The sequence below is a fragment of a genome, unplaced genomic scaffold (assembly GCF_019419815.1).
Source record: "Pyrus x bretschneideri cultivar Hongxiangsu unplaced genomic scaffold, Pyrus_bretschneideri_v1 Contig20, whole genome shotgun sequence".
Lineage (NCBI taxonomy): Eukaryota > Viridiplantae > Streptophyta > Magnoliopsida > Rosales > Rosaceae > Pyrus > Pyrus x bretschneideri.
This window is the reverse complement of record NW_025999502.1, coordinates 1,598,754-1,623,789: the sequence shown is the minus strand read 5'-3', so window position 1 is coordinate 1,623,789 and position 25,036 is coordinate 1,598,754. Positions and strand designations below refer to the sequence as shown.

At 36.7% G+C, this 25,036-nt stretch overlaps 2 protein-coding genes and 1 long non-coding RNA gene across 3 annotated transcripts; 1 reads left to right on the top strand and 2 right to left on the bottom strand.

The window, feature by feature from the left end:
• Positions 1–2,431: 2,431 nt before the first annotated feature.
• LOC103930430 (30S ribosomal protein S17, chloroplastic) lies at positions 2,432–3,175 on the top strand. The gene has a single exon (XM_009339770.2). The coding sequence runs from the start codon at positions 2,529–2,531 to the stop codon at positions 2,988–2,990; it is 462 nt and encodes a 153-aa protein (XP_009338045.2). The 5' UTR covers positions 2,432–2,528; the 3' UTR covers positions 2,991–3,175.
• Positions 3,176–4,004: 829 nt separating this feature from the next.
• Positions 4,005–8,476, bottom strand: LOC103930444 (homeobox-leucine zipper protein GLABRA 2-like). The gene is made up of 11 exons (XM_048583946.1): positions 8,315–8,476; positions 7,893–8,179; positions 7,131–7,248; positions 6,832–7,026; positions 6,343–6,717; positions 6,139–6,240; positions 5,807–6,016; positions 5,323–5,497; positions 4,950–5,221; positions 4,767–4,853; positions 4,005–4,665 (listed from the first exon to the last, which is right to left on the bottom strand). The coding sequence occupies exons 1-11, from the start codon at positions 8,393–8,395 to the stop codon at positions 4,285–4,287; spliced, it is 2,283 nt and encodes a 760-aa protein (XP_048439903.1). The 5' UTR covers positions 8,396–8,476; the 3' UTR covers positions 4,005–4,284.
• Positions 8,477–15,783: 7,307 nt separating this feature from the next.
• On the bottom strand, positions 15,784–20,024 carry LOC125477169. Its single transcript, XR_007258341.1, has 2 exons — positions 19,674–20,024; positions 15,784–19,576 (listed from the first exon to the last, which is right to left on the bottom strand). It is a non-coding gene; the product is annotated as an uncharacterized LOC125477169 (long non-coding RNA).
• Positions 20,025–25,036: the final 5,012 nt, after the last annotated feature.

The window sequence follows — 25,036 nt, the reverse complement described above, 5'->3', positions numbered from 1 at the left end:
TGTACATGCTTTGAGATCACATTAGCAAAAAATCGCAAAAAACAAACATTCAGAGATCAAGTAATGGGACAAAACTTTTCGATGGTTATCAACGAAAAATCATGATTTAACAGTTATTTTAACTCTGATTTTGATGATTTTTTACAGCTACACTCCTTGTCCCTATACGAATACAGTGAATGAACTTGATCTTCAATTTAAAATATTTACACTAGTGGATACCACAAAATCTTATGTTATACTTAAATGAAAGTATGAATTAGTGAATCTATTATTTTGATGGGACACACATTCCACGAAACCAGTTTCAATGATCTAACCGTCAAACATGTTTGCATATTCTTTAAGACCGCATACGCCAAAAATTGCAAAAAATGAACATTCAGAGAATACAAGGAATATTCCGTCAACCTTAACGGTACTGACGACGTCAGGTAACTCCGTTAGTTTTTAAACGGAATATTCTAATGTTTAATGGAATATTCCCTAACGTTGTTAGGGATTTCGTCAGTGTGCCAAGCACATGCCTACTAATGGTCGGCACGTGTGGCCGTGCTTTGGCCGGCACGTGGGACATTATAAATTTTTTGTAAAAATATAGGGATGCTCGTGGTGTTGAGTAAGTCACGATGGTATATTCAAACACCCAAATTGAGCAACGTATGAGAAGTTATTACACGGTTTGGTTATGTGCTTAAAATTAACGTTGAATTAGTTGTTTCACATATAGGTGAGACGTTTCTAGAGGACGAGTGTAGCCAGGCGAGGCTTGGGGGCTACGACCCTGCTACATACCAATGAGTGGGCTTTTGGTTTTCTATATATACATATATATGCTTTACATTTTCCCAGAAACTGTTTCAAATGAGCGTATTCTTCTAAATGCCATGTCATGCTTGCGCTCCATTTTCTTATATGCATTAGCATGTGTATGTATAACATTGTATGATGCTGCGGAGGCTAGGTAAGTTTCAGGTGAGTACTATGTGATGATAGTGGTTGCATTGTTTACGATTATACGTAGATGCATTTAGAGCTCATTATCCTGCACCCCGATGTTAGTGCTCCCGCCCATGGCCAGGGCACAGTCCTTCACGTGATGTTTATCTCCCGCACTGCATGCTCACCTTGGATCCAAGTTGGTGCACAGCCCTATCATACAGACCACATTAGGTGGTTCCGACTCGTAGATGACCCGCGATTATTCGCACAACCTTTACGTGATCGTAGCACTTAAGTGTACTTATTTACACCCAACCCTGTCGTACAAACCACAATAGGTGGTTTTGACTTGTGTGCAAGAATTGCTTTATAAGCTATAGGTTCAGTTGTACAGGTCACGTTAGGTGACTCCGACTAGCATATCATTTTAGATTAATTGACATCACTTGGCTTACATATTTGTTACTGAGATACTTGGCATGGCATATACTTTGGTTTTCATTGCGCTCAAGCATGATTTTTATATACATATGTATTATTATTTTCTGGGAAATTATATAGGTTTTACAGTGAGGGGTTATTATTTTTGGAAAAAGAAATAGTTTTAAAAAGCTTTGTTTTTGCCCACTCACGTTTTTTATTTTGCGCCCCTCCAGGTTCTAGTTAGACATTCGTGTTAGTGGCTTACGAGGACTCTACGGTAGTTCTGACAAACTTCAACTAATGTAGGAATTTCTCTCTTGTCTTGTAGAATTAATATTTAGCTTGCTGGACTGCATTTAGGTTACCTACGCTCTGAGTACTTGTATTACTACTTTAAACATCTCTGCATCCTTTTTATGGTTATCTTAGTGTAAATTAGTTAGTTTTGGTTTTTAATTACTCACATTTTCATATCGTTGTCACTTCCACACTACGCTCATGGCTACGTCACTTGCATGTGATGGCTAGCATGCCTCGATTCCGATTGGGGTCTATCAAGTTTAGTAATCAAATGGTTTTGATTCTGATTCAGAAGTGAATTGGCAAAAAACTTATATGAAACCAACATCATTCCTATTCTGTTTCCTAACAATTTAGTAAACACCTTTCATAGGAATCTGATTTTGATTCCTCCCCAATCTAATTCTTCCTCAATTCAATTCCTCTTATTTTGATTGCGGATTAGTAAACGAGCCATTAGTACTATAGTCCAATGGTATTCCTCTTCACTTGTAAGTGAGAGGTCTTAGGTTAGATTTTCGCTAAAGACAAATTTGAACTATATTATTGATAACCCATTGCGAAACTTAGTCCAACTCTGTGCCCTTTAGTGTGAATAATATCATTTATTAAATACATACATACATATACATACATACATATATATATATATATATATATATATGCACATGATGTCATATGGTAAATTATGTGTCCAAACACCATTTTAGTTTTTTTCCAAAGAAAAATTTCAACATAGAGAGAGCCGAAACTCCAAAAATCCCAACCCAAAGGATAGAGTAGAGAGACCTCATCCCATATCCCTTATCCTCCGTACCCTTTATACCCAAAACTGCAAACTCAAACGTCAAACCAAAGCAAAAATGTCACTCACGGCTTCACTCCTCCACCCCTCTCCCAAGCTCTCCACTACTTTCCTCCATGGCTCCTCCACCTCCTTCTCCCCCCTCTCCAAACCCACTTCCTCCCTCGCCTTCCCCACCCCACAACGCCTCACTTTCCTCCCGCCCATCAGAGCCCTGAAGTACCTCCAAGGCCGCGTCGTCTGCGCCACCAGCGACAAAACCGTCGCCGTTGAAGTCACCCGCCTCGCCCCGCACCCCAAGTACAAGAGGCGGGTCAGGAAGAAGAAGAAGTACCAGGCCCACGACCCAGATAACCAGTTCCAGGTTGGGGACGTTGTCCAGCTTGAAAAATGCAGACCCATTAGCAAGACCAAGACTTTTCTTGCTGTGCCGGTTCCTGCCAAGAAATCGAAGAGCAAGTCCGGTGAAGGCGACGCGCCGAATGAGCTCGGGATTCCCCTGGAGTCTCTGCAGGTTTAGTCTATGTTGTCGTTTTGATTGTGCATTTGTGAGTTGGGCTGTTTTAATGAGAATGTTTTGAATTTAGAGTTATTGGGTGAAAATTAATGAAATCTTGAGCTTTCTTTGGCTGAAATCAATGTAACCTCAATCTCAATGGGTTTTTGATGATGTGCCTTATCACTTAATTTCATTGAGTTTTCAAATATTGGTGTTGGGGATTGTGGTTATGGGCATTTTGATGACTGCATTGTGTGGATTTTGTTTGAATTTCCATATTTTGTCGATGATTCGACGAGTGCTTCTTGAATGAATTTGGATTAATAGATACTAGAGGTGGAGTCGAGTAACAAATGGGATGAATGTAAATAAAAGAATGACAAAATGTGACGATTTCTGGGTTTACAATTCGCTGGAAAATATGAAAGAATATTGCGTGCTTGCTGATTAATGTGAAAAATTGATACTTTTGTAGGTTTGGAACTCTTGTGTTTAACAAGATGGATTTTTAGTGATATATGCTTTTGGGGAAAGTTGTAAAGTTAGAATGCTCATGGGAGCAAGTGCTTTTGCCTGGAGTTGTTCTGCTTCTGTTACATTTGAGTTTTGAGTAATTACTCTTCCCGTCACCACTATTTGGAATTCATCAAAATTGCAGTTCTTGAATGTATATTGCTGCAAGTCAATATGTGGAAAAAGAATATTGTGCTAAATTCATAGCAGTAAGAAAAGTGTCTCCAGTCTCTCATCTTTCTGAGGACTGCTACATCTTCCGGGACAGCATGTTGTAGGTGGCCGGTTTGTCGGTAATCATTCTGTGGCCGGCAGTGTCTGTTTCTCTTGAGGTGAAAAGGCCTTCTAGTTAAATTTAGATGATCAGTTTTGTTTCACTTTGCAGATTCGAGCGTATCCAAGTTGTCCATGGCAATGCCCCCTTCCCATTTGTATTCAAGTTTGAATCTGCCTCTCTGTAGCTTAGGCTAGAGTAGAATATCGCTTAAATAATAAGAAACTGAGCCGTTTCGAGAACGCAAATAGAAATTAAATTAACCAAATTTTGGCATTGATAAATTGTTATTTACAAGGAAACTTGTAAAATTATAAAGACTATAAATCAAATCTTGCCAATATAATTGTTTAGAGACTTTGCCTTCAGTCCCAAGTCCTCCATTCCAACCAAAACGAATAAACAAAGTCACAAATGACTCATCTTCTAAAACCACTGGTAATTAAAAAAAAAAAAAAAGAAATAAAAATATATTAAAACCCTAATTTTTTAACTTAACTATGGCTAAACCTAATTAATTTGCTCTGATCAGCCATCCTCACACTGCAAGCTTGTTTTAATATTTCTCAAAGTACATGATATTAGAGTGTTGACAGACTCCACAGACTCCATTGTTAGCTTGGCTGTGGGGGAGGAATTTGTCAAGACTTGAAATGCTGCTGTCAGCAGAGTTCCTCCTTCACTGCTCCTGTCTTCTTGGCTGGATGTGAGGACCATCGGTCTCGACTCCAGCCCATCAGGAAGAATCGAGAACCCTGAAGGCAATATGGCGATGTTGCTCGCGTCGCATCCGGTCATCACCGACTGCATTCCGGTGATATCCACTGGAGCGTAGACCACCATCGACTCGTAAGAGTTTATGCAGGTATCTTGCAGTATCCACATGCTGTTTTCTTTTGATTTCATGCTCTGAAAGATTGGAATGCCAAATATATGTTAGCAGAGATTATAAAGATTTTGGGTTAACAATACGAGGGTCGTTAACTTGTGTATCAAGAAAGAGAACCCACTTGGATTGTAACAGCATTGCCACGATCTTGTCCTTTGGATAGGTTTGCAATTGTTTGAGCGGGTCCTCCATTTAACATTATATCCCACTAGCAATTAGGGAACAAGAAAATTTAGTTAACGTTTATGACGGGCTATTAAGATGATTAATTACAGATTTGTAGAGTTGCTTCACATTTACTAACCTCATTCCTTCGAGTCTCATCTCTTAAGAAATCGAAGAGCAGATAAGGAGAGACGGGCAGCCATACTGAAGAAACAGCGCACAAAATCACACCGAGTGGCTCTCCTGGGTCGTTCAAGTTCTTTCTGGAGGCAATCCTTATGTCGTCCCCTGTTTTGCTTGAGATCTTGGTCCAGGTATGGTAGCTTGATGCGCCGATTGCACGACAAAAGCTGGCTGTCATTCTTTGTGCCAATTTTAGAATGCTTTTTCTCCCAGCAAGGGTGGCCACACCTAATTTTCAGTAATCAATTCCAAGCATTTAATTCCGACTATTACCCTCATTTAGCCATTGTAACTAGATGCATTTTTAAGTCTGTTTAACTTGGACATACCAGTTGAATCCTTCATGGGAACATTGGTTGCCATGAAGAAAACAAGCCGTTCGCATTGCAGTTGCAGCGTTGCTACCCAATGTCTTGCTCCAAATGCTAGACCGCTGTTGACAATGGTGCGGTACATGGTCTGAATTGTGCTCCTCTGGCATTCTAGGTGCTCCACCCAGATCACCTGCAGGCCATTATTAGATCATTTAACCTTGCTTGCACCGTCACAAATCTATGCATGATTCTATCATTTTCACCTCTGTGTTTCAGTTTTCATTTTCGTGTTGTTTTCCATTCCCTGGCCAAAGTCAATTGTCAAAAGCAATACTCATATCGGTACTCACTGCTCATGTAAAATTCTGATATCCAAATTTTCGCACTCGGGGGTGTCTAGGTGTTTGAAATCTCATTAAACGAGAGGGATGTGATGATGTGTTCTATCCATAAGATTATAATTAAGTATGCAATCAAATTTGGAAACACATTTGCGTACCTTGCAGTGGCCATTTGTTTTGTCCTCGATGATGCATCCAGAGGGACGCTTCCTGCATTTCACCAAGGATGCATCTATGTTATCTTCGACTTTGTCAATCGAAACATCAACTATAGCCCATTGTTCAGGACTCAATTGCTTGCAACATCGAACGAAGTACACTTCTCTAGTGGGAACCAAGGGTGTAAGCATTTGCAGCTCTGCAAACATCTGCAACCAAACTCAAATTTGAGTTTTCTTAAATGAAATCAAACATCTGCAGAATATTCTGATCCATGCTGCAGACAGGTTGATCTGCGTATTCACGTTGAAAAGGAAATTTTGCAGCTTACCAATTGTACTGCACCATTTCTGTTGTCTCCTTCACCATTGTTAATAACATCAACAGTTGCCGCCTTTGAGATCATGCATGGAAACATTTCCTTCCATTGATTCTGCATACAACATAATACCAGAGGCGGTTAGCTTACAATTCTTGCAAGAAAAAAGCAATAAGACTTGTATATTGCAGCTTCTTGAAAGGTGCTAGTGCGTACCACATCCATGAAACTTTGAACTAGTCGCGGAAGGTCAACAAACACCAACCCAGTCTCTCTGGAGGCCTCGATGGATCTCTTTGGCCGCCCATTCCCAGGAACTTCAATGTTGAACTCTTTGATGTACTCATCGTAATTAAGTATTTCACGGCCAGTCTCCACACTCCGAACCCAAAGTGGTTCGCCTGCAGTAGCCATCTTCTTAAGCTCCTCCATTGCTTGATTCACTATCTCCATAATCCTCGACTCCTCAAGACCGAAGATTCCAGTGTAGAAGTCCAAAGAGCTTCTATTCTCCTGGTCTTGACCAGCGGAGCAGGAAGGAGAGGATGTCCCGGGAGGGTATTTTACAAGAGCTGCTCTGAGTTTTTCGACCTACAGACGTATATTGAAACATAGTTCATTAGTCCAAAGTATGTGACAAATAATATTTGATCGATCGTTTTCTTTGGGCTTCATGTTGTTGAAGAAATAGTTCTAACTTCTGACCTCGGATTTGAGTCTGGCATTTTCGATTCGCAGTTGTTGCTCCTCGGTGGTGAGGGTGGCATCCCGACTAGTGGTTGCAGTGCCACAGTTGGGGCAGCATGCTTTGTTTATCTGCTCCCTCATTGCCTTATTTTCATCGCGGAGTTTCTCCATTTCACCTTTCAACAGAGAGTTTTCGTGGCGTTCTTGTATAGCCTGTGTAAAATAGACCAATAAGTATCCAATTTTTTCGTTACCAATAATCCCACAGCTGGTGTGAAAGTGATCACAATTATCAGAAGATTAATTAAATCGAGTACCTTGATTTGGGTTCGACGATTCTGAAACCAAAACTTGACCTGCCTTGGAGCAAGGCCTAATTGCTTGCTCAGTTGCTGCCTCTGCTTCTCATCAGGATGTGGTGATTCTTTGAACAACCTGCAGATTAGTAACATTCTCAATTGATTAACACAATCTGGTTTAAACATTAAAATTTAGATCAGTATTTTTAAAATTAAATCACTGCAATTAGGAAACTAATCAGTATTTTTAAATTGTATGTAAAACAAAGAGCCAAAACACTTTTCAATGTATGTATGTTTTCTTTTGTGATGAGCAAATTTATGTCACCAACTCTCTTTGAACCTTTACATCGTACATGGTAAAGTAATCTTGTTTTCAAAAAAGCTGCATGCAAGTTAAAAGAGATTAAACCGACCAATTACAAAAGCATGTGCTTTGTTCAAATTCCAAAATCCTAACTAATCCAACTTCCTATTTTTTTTCTTTTTTTTCTTTTTTTGAACTGATAATCCAACTTCCATTAAAACATGGTATTTTACACAGGAAAATTGGCATTTTTTTGTCACGGAAGTGAACGAATTAACGAACATAAATGTGTAAAAGAAGAGAAGAGATGTGCGAAAATTATTTTCATTTTGCAAGAATAACTCATTGGTTCTAGTGTTCCAATGAAGATGTGACTAGGCCATATCTGTTCCTAGTCATAACACATTAAACCGTCTTAAATTTCGCTTGTACTAGGGGGAAAAAAAATATAAAGAGAGGGAATGTGTAGTTACGCTTCCATTTCTCGGATTTGCTCGGTGGTGTGCCTATGGTACTTTTTCCTCTTCTTCTTCTTGTTCTTGTTGTCTCCATCAACATCATCTTCGTCATGCTCTCCTTCTCCGTCAAATTCATCTTCCGATCTCGACCTCCCAGGGCCCGAGTTCTCGCTGCTAATCTCCGTCGTGTCTTCTCTCCGGCGGACACTGCCTACAGCTGCACTTGCGCCTCCACCGCTGCCCTCATCCCCTTCCTCCACCTCCCTGCTTGCCGCCGCCCCAGCATCACGAAAAATCCCAGCCTTCAAAACCCAAATACAAAAAACATTATTAAGCACAACCCAAAAGAGGATTTATCTTTACTAGTGATAAAGCTAAGATTAAAAAGGTTAACTAGTTGAAATGAAATGGATGAGGGTTGGTGAAGAAGTACATACGAGGGAGAGGGAGAGGGCTGGGGAAGCAAAGAAGTCCTTGGTCCGAGAAGTTGGTGGATTGTTAGACATGTCGACGCCCATGGCAAGCTTAGTGCATGTTCTTGGTATTATTAAGGAGAGAGTGGCCAATAGGCTTGTTTTATGGGATGGCAATGGTGGCTCTACCTAGCTAGCTCTGCACAAAGAGAGAGAGAGAGAGAGAGAGAGAGAGAGAGAGAGAGGTGGGCGGATGTAGTTGATTAAGGATATAAAACAAAATGAACTGAAAGAGTTGCTCTTTTCTATTTTTTTGCTGTTGGAATGGAGGGTTCGATTTGATGAGAGAGAGAGAGAGAGAGAGAGAGAGAGAGAGAGAGAGAGGGGGGGGGGGGGGGGGGGGGCTGGTAGGGGTTGACTGTTAGATATTCTTCTGTAAATGGAATGTGAGAGAATTGACCTCAACTAACTTGACAAGGAAGCAGTTGAATATATATCTAACGCCTCAACGGTATTTTCTGTTTTCCTCCTTATTCCAAATTTTACAGGCTAATGGCTAGCCAGCTTATTGGCTAGGCTTTGGTGGCTGGCTCATACACCACTAATTAAATTAATTTGTTACCTAGGGTTAGGGTTTATACATGTATGTAATGTATATAGACAGATGTGTTTCTATTTTCCCTCCATGACGCAAAAATGACAACAATCTCCACCCTTCCTCTTTGATGGCACAACAAAGCAATTAGGAATAAATCATGAAGGGGTTTTAGATTGGATCCCACTAGCTCTAAACAATATTGATAAAAGAAGTAATGTAGATATGTTGAATGATTGTGGTTTTGGGATTCATATTTCTCCTCTTTTTAGGTCTCTTTGCTCAAATATTTTTCTTTGAATAACAACTCATTTTTGTCATTTTAAGCATAATAATACCCAAAAAGGAGTATGGAAGTGATAGATGCTATGTGGAGTTTGTTACTCTCATTTCTTCTTTTTTTAGGAGAAATTTTAGTGTCCGTCTGTCTCACTAGTAAGATGATCCCACCACATTCTCACAAATATGATGCTGTGAGATGTATATATTAGTTAAGTTCTAAATAGTTTCTTTATCCCACATTAGTGAAATACTTGTAAAATAACTCATGAAATTCCTATATTTATATATCTATATATCTCTAATTGGAGAATAATAAAATTATTCATATTTTTCCTAAACATAATTTAACTTGGCATCAAAGCAATTCGCTCTTGGTACTAATTTGTGTGCCCTAACCTCGTGCCCAGTTTTCCTGTGTGTCGTGCCCTAGTTATTCAAAAAAGGTTTGTGTTGCAGTTCCCTAATTTCTTGAATTAGGGTTTTGCTTGTGTTCGTACCCAACTGTTCAGATCTACCTCGACGGTAACATCACTGACCGCCGCTTTAGATTTGGATACTTTACTTTTTATAGGTAAAAGTAAAGAAACTAAAAGTGTTACCAAGGTCAATAACAAAAGTTGAGTTTCATGGTATGTAACATTGTGTTTGTGAGTTGTTGTGGTTGAAGAAATTATTTAGGAGACCTTGGGTTAGACCTAAGGAGGCTATGAATTTATATTGTGATAATATGTTAGCTATATATATTTTCCATAATCTAGTGCAACATGATTGTACTAAATATGTTGAGATTGGTCGACGCATCGTCAAGGAAATTTTTTTATGTTGGAATCATTTCCTTGCCATTTGTAGGAACTGAAGATCAACTTGCTAATGTGCTTACTAAGGCTATGTCTAGTAGTTTGTTTTTCAATTTGCTCGACATGTTGGGCATACGTGACATCTTTACTCTAACTAGAGAGGAAGTGTTTCCAGTTGTATATATTGATTAAGTTGTAAATACTTCCCTTGTTCTGCATCCGTGAAATACTTGTAAAAATAACTCTTGTAATTCATATATATATGTACACACGCACACCTTGAATTGATTAATAATGAAATTATTCAGAATTTTCCTAAGTACAAGCTGAGGGTTTCTGTATACTTGTTGCTTATGTGCCCATTAATGTTAAATCTCTCTTTCCCTTAATAATTAAACCCATATGTCATTTAGCATCAGAATTCCATGTTAAAACTTTGAAAACATTAGGGTTTTAAAAGCTTAGCTCAAGAACAATGCAGTAGAACGAGATTGACAATAGAATGCAGATTCAATTTTTATCTACTAAAAATAAGAAAAAGTGCAATTCAATCTTCTATAAAACTTTATAGATTCCAAAGAGTTTGTTATAATAAAAATTTGAGAAGCTTTAAACTTTACAAGGCGATACTCTAAATTACTTAAAACCAGAAGAATGAGTCAAATTTGGACGCAATCATGTAAAGAATTGACACATTACCTTTAGGCAACTAGCCTAACTCACATCTGGAACGATGCTTTTAAAAGGTTTAACTTGAAAGAATGAGATCACATGTCGTTGTGGGATCTTATTATTTATTTCAAAGAGGGTATTTTACCTTTCCTTGTGGGGTCATTATTTTGTAAGGTTCAACTCGAATGGTTGTCCTACAAGATTCTCAAATATTATAAAGATTATCGTCTTATTTATTACGGTAACTAGCACCTAATGGTCATAATCTTCACTACTCAGCAAGTTGTTTTGGATTCAATTCAATTAACATCAACCAGCACGACTATTCCTTTCTTAATACCATATATATACTAATGACAACCCTCTTTCTTCTCTACCTTATAATTAATTAGTTAAATTCGTATTTGATGGAAATTAATAAATTAGATAGTTGTGCTAATTAAGAAACCTTTAACACAACTTTAGGACGATGTTAATATACATCTCAACGATCTTTTCCTAATCCGACATGGCATTCCCACATTTCTACTTATGCAATGTATGATGTACATATGAAACCTTTTTCCTATTTCGGATTTGCGAAATTTTCAATGTATAATTTTCTTTCAACCGACTATTGTATCTTTTAAACTACAACAAGAATTTTTCGATAGACAAACACGACATTGTTGGACCAAACTAGTTTTATTATTATAAAAACACTTGTTATTCATAATAATGAAAGTTGTATGAATACAAAGTATTGCGCTAATAGCATCATTAGCATGTCAATTTTCAAGATGCAAACAGTGAAAAAAGATAGAGACCTAGTCTAGCTAAGGCATGCATATAGTGGTTATGAAGTTATGTAAAAGAGTCATCTTGAAGGTCGTAATGAGGAGACAAGTTTCTTAATCTGAGACTTTAAAAACTAATAAATTATTACAATGTAGAAGTTAGACATGACAAAAGATTACACAACGAGTTTAATTAATGACCTATTTAGCCCGTTTATTTTGATATCCCACTAATAAGGTGGTGATTGTGGGTATTGGTAGTTTTGATGGTGGTGTTGGTATTAGTGATGATATCAAAATAAATAGGATAATTGAGTCACGCATTAAACTCAAGGAGTGATAAATTGTCAGGTCCAATTGAAGCTATTATGATTTATTCTTTAACTAGATATAAATTATTAATATATAGAATATCACTATATAGATGCTTTTTACTTTATATATTATGTTGTGAGACTCTCAAACTATGTGATTGATCAGTTGGTTAGATGAGAGCTAAGACTAATGAGCTTTGGCTTAGGGTTAGCCAAGCCATATAGTAAGAAGACAAGAGGAAGCTGGGGAGGAGGGAGCTAACAAATAGTTTAACGGGAAGGAAGAAGGAAAGGTCAAAACATACAGTCATAGGTCACGAACAACCAGCACATGCTGATGTAAGTGCCTGGTGTGAGTGTGAGTGACTTCTTTTGTGGATTTATTAGTATTTTTCTTTGTTTGTGTCCTTTTGTCATTTAAAAGGTTGAAACGAGTGAATGCAATTAATGAATTTGGCTCCAAGCTTTTCGAATTATTTATTAGTAATTTACCAAAAAACACACTCAAACTAAGCTCGGCTGCATCTGCATCTGCATCTTCATATGCATCTGCACTGCATGGACATTTGTCCACACATTTTCTTTCTCTGGGTCAAATACCTAATCCTCTTACTATGTTGTGGACTTGATAGGAAATAGACAAGAGCCTCACATGCTGAGGCACGCAATTCTTTGTCCTTAAAACTAATTTTTCTAATAAACATTTGCACCTCAATTATCATTTTCTTTTCGAGAAAATTGTAGCAATGGTCATTTAAACATTTATGATTACTGGTCCCTTAATTCATCAAAACGTCAGCTATAATCATTTTCGTCAACTCCGTTAGAACTTCCGTTAAAATGAGTCACATGCCACACACCCAAGGCTAAATGAATGAGCAAATATGGAAAACTAAATGAGAAAAATTGTAGCAATGGTCCATCAACTTTAACTCAATTAGAGAAATGGTCGCTCAACTTTAACTTAACTAGAGCAATGGTCCATCAACTTTGACTCTTGTAGCATTCCCTCAAAAAAATAAAAAATAAAAAATAAATAAGAAAACTCAATTGTAGCAATGGTCATTCCAACATGACTCATTTTGACATAGGTTCTAACGAAGTTGACGAAAAGAATCATAATTGCACGTTTTGATGAGTTAAGGAATCAATGGTTACGGATTTTTTGTTGTGAAACTATTACTCTAATTGAGTTAAAGTTGAAGGACATTTGCTATAATTTTCTCTTTCTTTTCTAATAGGACACCTAATAATTATTGATATTAATATGAAAATAGAAGAAGGGTTTATTTGAAAGTGATAATTGCTTTTAGTTTTTTTTTTTTAATTGAAATAAACAAAGGAAAAAAAAAAAGATGTTTCTCCTCCTACCCCTACAACTTTTGAAGGAGGACAAAAGGAAAGTGAAGTTAAGGGAAAACCCAAATTACTAAGCAAGAACGTAGCATGGACCTTGGGGACCTCCACCCTCTAGTTTAATATTGGATCGTACTGTTAGTAAGGGATTAGGGTTACAAAGAAATTTTTTCGTTTGGAAAGAATGGTACGTTAAAATGGAAGTATTCCAAACTAATCACACGATATTAAGTGAACAAACTAAAATACATGACAACATGTAAAAGGTTTAGATTACTACTACATTTGCACTCTAGTTGCATATAAGCTCCTCTTGAAGAATGAGTGGTTAATTAAGCCGCACCTACAATTTTAAAGGTAAAGTATTATTTTGTTTATGCATCAATTTACGAGTAGTATTTTGAGTTTATGATTGAGTTAACTACTTTTTACCTTTCTCCATGTTTAAGGTGATTTTCTAAATGGTTCATGAAGTTTCAACTTTGTCACGTTGCATCCTGAGGTTTGAAATGTACGTTTCCCTCTATTTGAGCGTATTATCCTTTATCATATTGATGTGAAACCCGTTTCTAGGCAATGCAGAAACCTCACTTACTATATTCCCGCCAAACAGTATGATTGTTTGTCATATTGTAATACGCAATATTGATCAAGGAGAAGCCGAAACTCCATAATCACTAGTTCAAGTCTATGCGATGCAAATGTGGTTTTCAAATCAATTTATAAATAAATTACACATGTTTATCACGTTATTAATTTGTTGAATGACTGTACAGTCAAAAATATACGAATACCTAATTGATCTCGAAAACTCAATAATATAATATGTGAAAATTAAAACTCCATGACCCATTTTAAAAATATTAGGTGACTTGCAGATTGAAGTAGCTGGTCTAGTGGTCCATTGATTCCTTACTTTTTTTCGGAAACCCTGGTCCTTGCTGTCAGACGGCACAACATCGATCCAACAACATTGATCTAATTCACAATGTGTTAATGAGCTTGTAATTTTTTGTTACTTTCCCATCAAATCTTCCATCAACACACCTATACCTTTGACCTTTGGTTGTACATAAGGTTCAAAACTCCATGCCATTTAGTATCACAGTCAGTGATATTTTTCTTCACTTGTAAGTAAAACGTCTTAGGTTTAATTTTCACGAAAAGTAAATTTAAACCACATTATTATAGCTCACCCATTGTAAGACTTAACCTACTCCTCCATCCCTTCAGTGTAGATAATTTCACTTGTTCAAATAAAATAAAATTAAAAAATTAAAAAAATAAATAAAAAAACGCCATGCAATTTTATTTTTATTTATAAATAAAAATAAAATAAAGTGACCAGCATCATCATGAGCCATCACCATCCTTAATTATAGTTTTGGTGGCATACGGGTTATGATTAATTTCATCTGCAATTCAAATCATCAAATTATAATGTTGTTTCATCATGTCCTCCTTTGTGCTTCCTCCTCCAATATTTGGTAGTTTGGAACGGTAGATAGTTTGTAACAATCACATAATTCTTAAAAAAAAAAACCAATTAAAATATTCAAATTTATTGTCCTGAGGTTCCTTTTGGGTAAATAAGATCCTTTCCGGATCCTCTTTATGGAGATTTGGAGGATCAATTAATCATATTTGTTCATCGTATATTGTACGGTTAAAAATTATTTAAAATTTTTAATTTAAAATTGAATATAAATAGTACCAAATGAAAACTAGCCGCACAATGTACAGACACGATTCATTGATTCCCGGATCCCCACAGAGAGGATCCGGAGAGGATCCTTGTCCCTTTTGAAGGATGAGAATCCTTTCTAGATCCTCGGATATTCACATTCTATTTGTTCATCATTCATTGTGCGATCAATTTTTGTAAGGTATTATTTGTGCTAGTTTTAAATAAAAAAAATTCAAAATGATTTTTAATCGCATAATGTACGATAAATGGATAAGATGTGATGATCCTAAAGATTTAAATCCCCTTTTGGGATCTCTCTCTCTCCTCTCTCTCCATCACTCTCTGCTTTCTCTCTGTCCTTTTTTGACATCCATTAAGGAAAGCAAATAAAAAGAGAAACCAGAAAAACCCACAAGAAAGTGGCATCTTTGCTTTGGTTTGCTTTATTTCCACCTTTGTTTTCAAGTAGTTTCAGCTTTCTTGTGGAACAAGTTTTGGAGTGACAACATTAATTGAAAATATTCCAATTTGGAAAGAAAGAAAGAAAGAAAAGGCAAAGTTTTGAAGGGCTGGGTAAATTTGAGGTGGGAAAACCTGAAATGATGTAAGCTACAAAAGGACTCAAAAGAAAGAAGAATTAAAGAAAAAGATTTCAAAGTTGGGAATATTAAACTTGCTAAGAGGAAAGTTAACAACCTGGGAAGATATGCAAATGAACAGAAATATTTGAATGTCCTGTATCAAGTTTTGAGTCTACCTCTTCCAAATCACTGTTTCCTTCAACTTTGGGTACTTGTTTCTTGTACAAACATCTCATTCATACCGAATTACAATATCTATTAAATATTCTCTTTCGTGTCGTGCGTAAACATCGTTATGTGATTCACTTTATGGAAATTCATGAATGCAAAATACACTAGTTTTATCATTCAATCAGTCTGCACATAGATAAATATATGAAAGATTGGAGACATGCTGCCAAGCAGCCATTCCATGTAGTCACACTTGAAAGCATATTCAACATCGGGGTTCAATTTCATTAAACAATCACAACTTGGTTTAATCCCGACATAAGCCATCGCAGGAAATGTTCATACATTCTAGTAAAAATCAAATAGATACGGCTGAATACCTACCTCTCACTATCACATGGAATTCTATGGTCTAATCGAACAATCCTTAGGCTGTCAAGTCTTTCGTTCATCAGAAAGAACCTGCTCAGGACATCAATGAACATCTATGAGTAATAAAATGCGGGAGATGTTATTAATTAGCACTCCAAAAATTCATCCTGCACTCCTCTCTTGTAGCAACATAAGGTAAGAAACTGCCTTTCGAGGAGTGCAGGATGACCATTTTGGATTGCCAATCGCAACTCCTAATGATATTTAGTTATAAATTCCCAATCACCAAGCAAACAAAGACGACACGTAATCCACATGGCGGCAGACTCGGGCCCCATGAAACGTAAAAATAGACTGCCCACCTTGGGACGCGGTAGTCAAATAAGGATACCACACCATTCAATTTCTAGCCTTGACACGAAGCTCATAAGATCCTGCACATAAAGCAGACTTCCTATCCAACCTTGAGAGGCAGTTAGCTATTGAAGAGTAGATGGAATGGTGGTCATGGAAGTCAGGTGAAAAGCTACCAGCAAATAGTGCCAAGAAAAATGAATAGATTATACAGAAATGAAATAAATGCAACGGACATTTTTGTGAAATATGCAGTCTGAACAATTTTATGCAACTCATTAATGAATGCACAAGTATATATCATTGAGGCAATTCAAATGAAAAAATAGATTCACCAACATGATTTGTCCCTTATTAGTAATTGAACTACTAAATAAATTTAGACTCATGCATGCATAACAGGAGGTTAGGTGAGCAAAAACAATTGGCAGAAACTATACAAGCTACACTAAATTGCATATCCTTGTCACTCCCTGCAATGTAAAATCATTACCACTAAACTTACAAATCATATCTAATTGAAACTTTAAACAACAATTTTGAATTTTTATCATTTTTCTCCATTTAAAACTACAGTTTCGAATTTTACGCTAAGCCTCCATCAACCAACCATTCTAAAGTATTAGCATTCAATCCAATCCCAAAGTATGCCTTTCTTTCAGCAAACCCTTATCTATTTCGTCAAGGTAATGTCTAAAATATGGGCCAACTAATTCTAGATTAGTTTTTAACTTTTCAACGAACTAAAATACGTTAGCTGAATACCAACAAATAGATAGATCAGTCATGCTAGGTCTTCCTAAACTCCACATAATCTAATATAGTCAGATTAATCATTTCAAGCAGGCTAAATGTTATGCAAAACCCTCACACTATCCAGACAACTCCATCAGTAGATGCAAAGAATTTGATCTGAAATGAATGTCATCATCATTGTCGAATGGTTGGATATTGTTTTTTTTTTTTAAAATGGCCCTTTTCCCTAACAATTTGATGCTTCATATCAGTCAAAACAAAGGGATGAAATCAACTACCAGTCTACAACTAACTCAAATGCTGATCCAACGTATGCCATATTTTTCACAAGCTCCGACATAAAGTTAATGGAGCCATATACATTTATAATCATCAATTAAACTCGGGATGCACATTTTCTAAAATTGGATGATCACCAATGATTTTATTCAATACATTGTTCTTCAAGAAAACTAAACTCAAAGAATAATGCAAACATAGACCCATTGCAAATTTATTCAAGGAAAACTCTAAATCCTTGGCCAAGGAAGATACAATTGATAATGAAAGTCATCATACAATAGGAAAGATTACCTAGAATCAAATTGTATAAGAAAAATCTTAGCACTTGTAAGTTGTAATGTTTCAAAATCAAAACTGAACTCACTTAAAAAACCCCATGAACCATGAAACATGGTTTATCTCTATTCTTTTGAGGTGAGAAAAAAAAGGTTTTACTCATATGATATAATTATAGATATAAGCATGGTCACAAGCTGTCCACTAAAAAAAGATAAAGGCCTCTAACCAACCAACTCCTATAATGTCCAATAGTATCTCAAATCAGCATGGCAAACCATCTATCTAAATAAGAAAGGACCTTTAACTCGAGTATCACTTCTAGGCCATGTTTGGATGAGAGAATTGCACTTCCCAAAGGATTGAGGCCAAGTTAGCACGGAATGGATCACAAAATGTTAGATAGGAGGGGTTAAAAATGCACCGCATGAACACTACAAAGGCATTTGGGAGGAATTTGCATATGACCACTTGGAACGAGTCATTTACAAATCCTACTTGCATACCTTTGTGACAATCATGTACTGCATTTGTAATCCTCCCATCTAATGTTTTAGAGTTTGAGTGACGGACTTCTAAATTCCAAGGGATTTAGGCCAAGTGATGAAGAAATGGATCACAAAAAGTTAGATAACAGGCCACGTGAGAATTGCAAATCCATTCTAAATTCCAACTAGTCAGTTGCAAATCCCTCTCCCATGCTTTTGCAATTCTCATGTGGCCTGTAATCTAATTTTTTGTGATCCATTTCTTCATCACTTTGCCTAAATCCCTTGGAATTTAGAAGTCCCTCACCCAAACATTCCTCACTTGGCCTAAACCCCTTGAGATTTGGAAGTCCCACACGCAAACATAACCTTAGGTAATTGATGATGTGTTGGCCCACCATTTACAATTGGACCAACATATAGAAGCAGATTCCATTTGAATGCCCACTCTATGCACTAACTGGTACTGCCACACGAAAACCATGTTTTTTTCATAAGCCTTACAGCTCTATCTACCAGTGGTATGGCATGAAACATGCAGTCTGGTGGGTAAACAGGTTTTGTAACCCTCATAGTTCTATCTACCAGTATTCCCTAACACTTAATACCAATTCCAGAAAAGCTTCGGAGCCAATCTCTGATATTTCAGAACACAGCTTTTATCAGGATAGCCACTTGAACAAGAGCAGCAAAAAGATCAATACACAGAGGTTTAAAATTGCCAAAATTATTCTGCCTGCGTCTATAAAAGGGGAGAGTAGAAAGGAGAAATGTAAATATATTAACCAATAGAGTACATAGTTTTGACACTGCCATCCTACTTGCGGAAGAATAAAGTTTAACACACGATTGCGTGGAAGTTAAGTTCTTCAAATTCAAAAGATATACCTTACTTATTGAGAAAGAAATGGTTTATTTCAACAGCCGTAGGACACTGACATCGCACTTACAACAGAACAGGGTGATTTGCTTCTTGAGAACGTATACATGACACTTTAAGATCTCCTTTACCATAACATTAGATTTTCTCTGCAGCATAGAGTGGAGTTTGTTTACTAGGGAAGATATATACTAACAAACTATCCCATGTTACCCCTTGTTGGTTGTTTTAAAATGGTAGCTAGTAGCTACTATAAACTATACATTCGTAGACAACAATGTTTTGAGAAATAACCCAAAATTATAAACAAAACATGTAAAGATATGGCCTAATTTTATCATTTCACTTCCAATCTTCTACGTAAACAGTCTATGGAAAGCCTAAATGGTAACTTACGAGCTCTTTCGAACACAGTTAAATGTTTCATATGAAGTTTGCACAACCTCCAACTAACAGATGCATCTAACGCTTTGATGCTTCATTTGTCCCAAAAATACGTGTTACTACATATACGAAAAGCCTTACCTTCGGTTGTTGACCTCGAATTCGACATTGTCGCAGATTTCCTTCCACCATAAAAGAAAGGACTTTCAATTGGGTCTTTCTAACCAAATCCTCTTAGAAGAACAGTTACCTAGCAGGAGACACTGTTTACAAAAATTAAGATAATAATCATTAAAAAAAAAAAAATAGTAGCATTTATCCTTTGACGAATCGAACAAAGGAGTTCAAGAAAATGCCTACCTCTTTGCGTGAGAAGCTAGATTTTACACATCATGTCGGAAAACAGACAACATTGTGAAGTGGGTCTGTTTGGTTAGTGAGAAAATGCAGGAAATGAAAAGGCAAAACTTCGAACTCCAACTAATCTCAACTAATATCAACCGATCTAAGCCTTCAGTGATGGAAGGTTTTTGAAACTGTTGATACATTAGGGCGATAGATTAGGGGTTTTTCTTACATATCCGTTGGTAGAACAGGGGAAGATGGCAGTGTGGTACCGTCGAGAACGAATGCTTTGGGCTTTAGTCCAATCTTTTGGGTCTCCATATGACCCATGGGCCTTACACCCACTTTTGCTTCCCACTCTCCTAAAATGTTAAGATTTTTGTTTTGTTTTGTTTTTATCCTTTAACTAGTCATGTGCCCATACGATACACGTGTAAATAAAATTGTCCATTATTTGTTATAAAAATATTTATATAATATTTTTTAAATAAACCAATAAAATAAAAGGAAATAAAATTGGGCGTGGAACTTGGAAGAAGGGGTTTTTTTTTTTTTTTTTTTTTTTTGAAGTGGGGGACGTGGGGTTAAAAAAACTTCTCAATTTTAGTGTGTATTATATTTATTAGGCTATGAGATTTGTGTAAAAAACAATAAAATTTTTGTGGCATGTAATTACCAAATTGCCGATGTTTTTTCTTTTTGTTTAGTTTTGATAAGAGGTTTAGAATAGTACTTTTAGAGTTTTGGTTGACAAACAGAATTCTATAAACATGTAGTTTAGATAAAGCTAATAATTACAAAGTCCATCCCTAACGATTGAGGAAGGACTTACATATTTTCATAATGTTACCATTGTACCTCGGTGCAATAATAAAATATCATATATTACATTATTAGTCTGAAACATCATAATGACGTCTCAAAATAGTACATATAAGAATATTTCTTAATAAGATTTAAGGAAGGAGAAGAAGTTTGCTCATTCTGAGATTGGCAGCAATAACAGGAGCATTTGCTCCACTACATAGGAAAGGGGAAGAAGTTCGTATGGAGCAAAGAGTGTTTTGAGGCCTACAATGATTGCAGTAGTTGATCACCAACCTTTTTACTATGAAGGCACCAAATCCAAGAATCATGCTCAAGCTCTACTTTGCCACGACAAACACCAGAGTAGGGGCTTTGCTTCCCTAAAACAAACCCGGTGGAGAAGAAACACCAATCTACTATGTTAGCAGACAACTAAAAGGATCGAAAACTCGTTATCAGAAAACGAAGCGCCTCTGCCTTGCCTTTGTCTATGCATCACAATGATTGCACCATTACCTTCTTACTCACAAGTTGCACCTCATAGTGAAATCTGACTTTTAAGGTACTTACTCACTAGACCTACATTTTCTGGTCGTTTAGCTTGTTGATTACTCCAACTTTCTGAATTTGATATTATGTGTGTAAAGCCAAAAGCGATCAAAGGTCAAGTTGTGATAGATATATTAGCACTATTCGCCGAGGAAGAAGAGGCGATCGTTTCCAAGGAAATCTATTCAAGGTACGAGTCATAACATGGCTAAAGAGGTCTTAGAGATGCCTTTTCCAATTGATGAGGACAAGGATGTGTTCATTTGGGAAATGTCTCCATTTGGATCTTTTTATATTTTATAATGGTTATGAAATTATTTGTCATCGGTTTCCTATCAAGAGTTGGGCTTATATTATTTGACGTCCTTTCATTCCATCTCACTACTTTATTAATTCGGAGGATTCTTTTCAATAAACTCCCAACAGAGAATCAACTTCAACGACAATGCATTCCTCGATTCTAATATGCCAACTATGTTATAGTAATTCTGAATCTATTGAGCATTTGTTTGTAGTTGTGAATTTACACAACATGATTGGTTTTGGCTTTCTACTCAATTTGGCACTATTCTACTCACTTTGTGTCAAAGCAGCTTTCTCCAACACTTTACAATATCTGGCTAACATTAGGGTTATTCTTATTAATAACTATTTGGAAGATGCGTAATAAAGTGAAGTTTGAAAGTAAGCCCCATCCCTTTCCACGCCTTTGTCATTCTACTTTAGTCTGGATTAGGCAGGTTGGAGTTTTCACTCTTGGTCATAAGCGTGGTATTTTGGATAAGAAACTTTTAGTCTTTCTTGGAATCTTGGATAAGTCCTGTAAAGCTAGTCCTATAGTTCTTATTTTTTGGCATCCTCTCCATTTCCTTGGGTCAAAGTGAATATTGATAACCTTGCTAGGTAAACGGGGTCCTACGACTTGTGGTAGGGTTTTTCGAGATTCTACGAGTTATTTTCGTGGTGATCTCTCCTTGAGCTTGGGATATCATACTTCTTTCTATGCGGAGATTCATGCTATCATCCTTACTTTGGAGTTTGCCCATTCCTAGGGTTGACAAAATTTATGGCTTGAACGTGACTCATCTAGTTTGTTAACTTGCTTTGTTTATGGTTCTTTTTGTCCTCTTTGGTTGCTCCATACTCTTGGAAAAAACTTTATTTCCCTGTTGCAATACATGGTATTCCGTTGATCTCATACATTTTGAGAAGTGAATGCAGTTGCTGACAAATTAGCTAAGGCTTCTCTTATCTTCACTTGCTTGGCATGCCGCTCCTCTTATAGAGTTGATTCCTTTTCTGCATTTAGATTTATTGGGCATGCCAGCCTACATGTTTATTTCCCCTTCTTGATGTGTGATTTTCTTTTTTACCTAATCTTTTGGAGTTTCCTTTTTGTTTTGCAGCTTGTCTTGTATGGCTCTTACCTTTTAGGTTTTATTTAGATGGGTTTGATTTTATGTTCCCCCCCCCCCTTTCCCCCTCTTTTTCTTATATTTTCTTTATCAAGAGAGGTACGGTTAATGTCTCACCCTCTTTTTCTTGTATTTTCTTTTACAAAAAGGATAAGGTGTATGTCCCCCCCTCTTTTCTTGTATTATGTTTCTTACTTTACGAGGGGTAAGGTTTATATCTCCCTCTGACTAGGGATAACTTCTCTTTTTTCATATCAATAATTTTTCCTCGTACTGCCGAGGTTCACCCAAAAAAAAAAAAAAAGCCTTGGATCTTGTCGCCATGAGGTTGTATTAATAGGAGCTGATGCGACTAGATTAGGATTCTAGAATGCAGGCAGCTGTTAAATGGGTGAGTCTCTAGCTAAATCTCATTGTGACTTGCATCCACTCCCGTAGTTATTGCACTGGCTGCAATAGGAAACAAATCACTGCCAAAAGCACTATAATTTGCTTAAGTAGAGGTATATGGTTGATTGGTTGATTGTGCCTCAAATCTTGGTGAAATACAAGAAACTCTAAATTAATGTAGTAAGAGGAGTCACATAGAAATATTCAAATGAAACCTATAGAAATATTCAAATGAAACCTGTAGAAATATTCAAATGAAACATGTGACTGGATGCCTATCTTGTGCCTTAACATGTTCAAATAGAAGGATGCCCTCATAAAAAATCAACCAAAATTTGAGTGGTAAGAAGTTGTAGACAACAAGCAATTATAGTTTCTATAAGATGGCGATATTTCCTTTTAGCCATCCTATTCTGTTGCGAAGTGTATCGACATGATTTATAATGTTGTATGCTTTTGGCAACTAGGCTTGGCAAAGAAGGTAGTAATATAAGCATGAAACTTAACAAAATATATAGCATGTATATCAAATTTATTAACAAGGGGATAAATCTATGTATATCTTGTGAAGTCATCAATGAAAACTACATAATAACGATAAGCATAAATGGCAACATGTTGACTAGGCCACCATACATCAAAGTGCACCTTATTAAAGGGCTCACTAGCTCTATTAGCAGAAGAAAGAAATGGTAAACGAGATATTTCAAGCAAAATCAATAGGAAGTCTTAAACTAGGGCTCTTCGGTTCGAAATGGTTTGGCTTTTTACCAAAACCGAAACCGAACTGAAATTTTGGTTCAATTTTTTCCGGTTCGGTTTTTTTTTTTTTTTTTCCCTTCAATAGCAAAAAGTTCCTAAGAAAACAAAGCTTGCAGCCATTTTGCTTGCTAACACTTGAGCGGCTTAGGGGGGCAACATAGCACCTTTTTTTTACCATGACGATTTACCCGAGGATCAAATTTCTAAAACTCAAGCTTCTCTTGCACCCTACTCAGCTTCTTCTTGACATAGAAAAATCGAGTCCCAGCTACTGAGATTAGTCAGATGAACAACAGAAGAGAAAGTCAATCAAAAGTGAGAGAAAACACATGTTTCACTACACAAACAAGGAAACATGTGCACAACTAAAGTTGTGCATCTGCAGTAAAAAACAAAATTCCTACATGGCCTTAAACATCACCCCACCCCCCAACAAAAAGGAGAAATTAATCAAGAGGAACAACAACTATCTGTAATTCAAATCAATTAAAGTAATTCTCAGAACAGAAAATCCCATCAAAACGCACAGGGGGAGAGGTAGGCATAACATCAATAAAGCCTTTGCACAAGCAAGTTTACATCTTGACATGGCTGAGAATTTGAGATTCATTTTCCCAAGCACACAAACAAGTTTATAGGAACCCAACTAAAATTACCCAAATTTTATAGGAACCCCAGTTGAATTCTAAGTCAGATTGGGAAAAATATTAACTGGGTTTGGAAAATCCAAGTCGGTTTTGAACTAGGTCGGATTGGTTTGGTTTTGGGTCTGATTCTATCTTCCACCAAATCACAGAAATACAACAATGGTTTAATCCCTCTATCTTCCATAACTACTACAACCATTCCCATTTCATGAAAAAAAAAAAATTAGTAAGAAAAACACAAAACATTCCTAAGAAAAAGAAAAGTAGAAAGATGGAGCATTTGTACCCAGAAATGATGAGAAGAATTTCGAACTTACTGTTTAACTTTTGTAAGCTGCAATCGCCTGAGAAGTGAGAGGTGCAAAAGCCGAAAACAGGTGCAGCATAACCCAATTAGAACCAATTTGCCCAAAAAAATGTACATTGCACACAGATACAGCATAACCCAATCAGAACCAATTTGAACAGATAACAGAACACAAATTAAACACAGAGAAGTGAGAGTGTGAGACTAACCTTTTGCGACAGAGAGACACAGAGTTTGAGAAAGTAAGAGACAAAGACTTTGAGAGTGATTGAAGACCAAGAGAGAGATGAGGCTCAGAGGTTGCGCGAACTGGGAAAGTGGGAAAGACTCTGCGTAGGGTACTAAGGGTAGGGTTACTCTTCGGGTAAAACGATGCCGTTTTAGAATAGGATTATTATTTAATAAAATAATTAACTTCGGTTTGGTTCGGTTCGGTTCAATTTTTGAACCTCAAAAATCGAAACCGAACCAACCAGATTCGATTCAATTTGGTTTGACAGT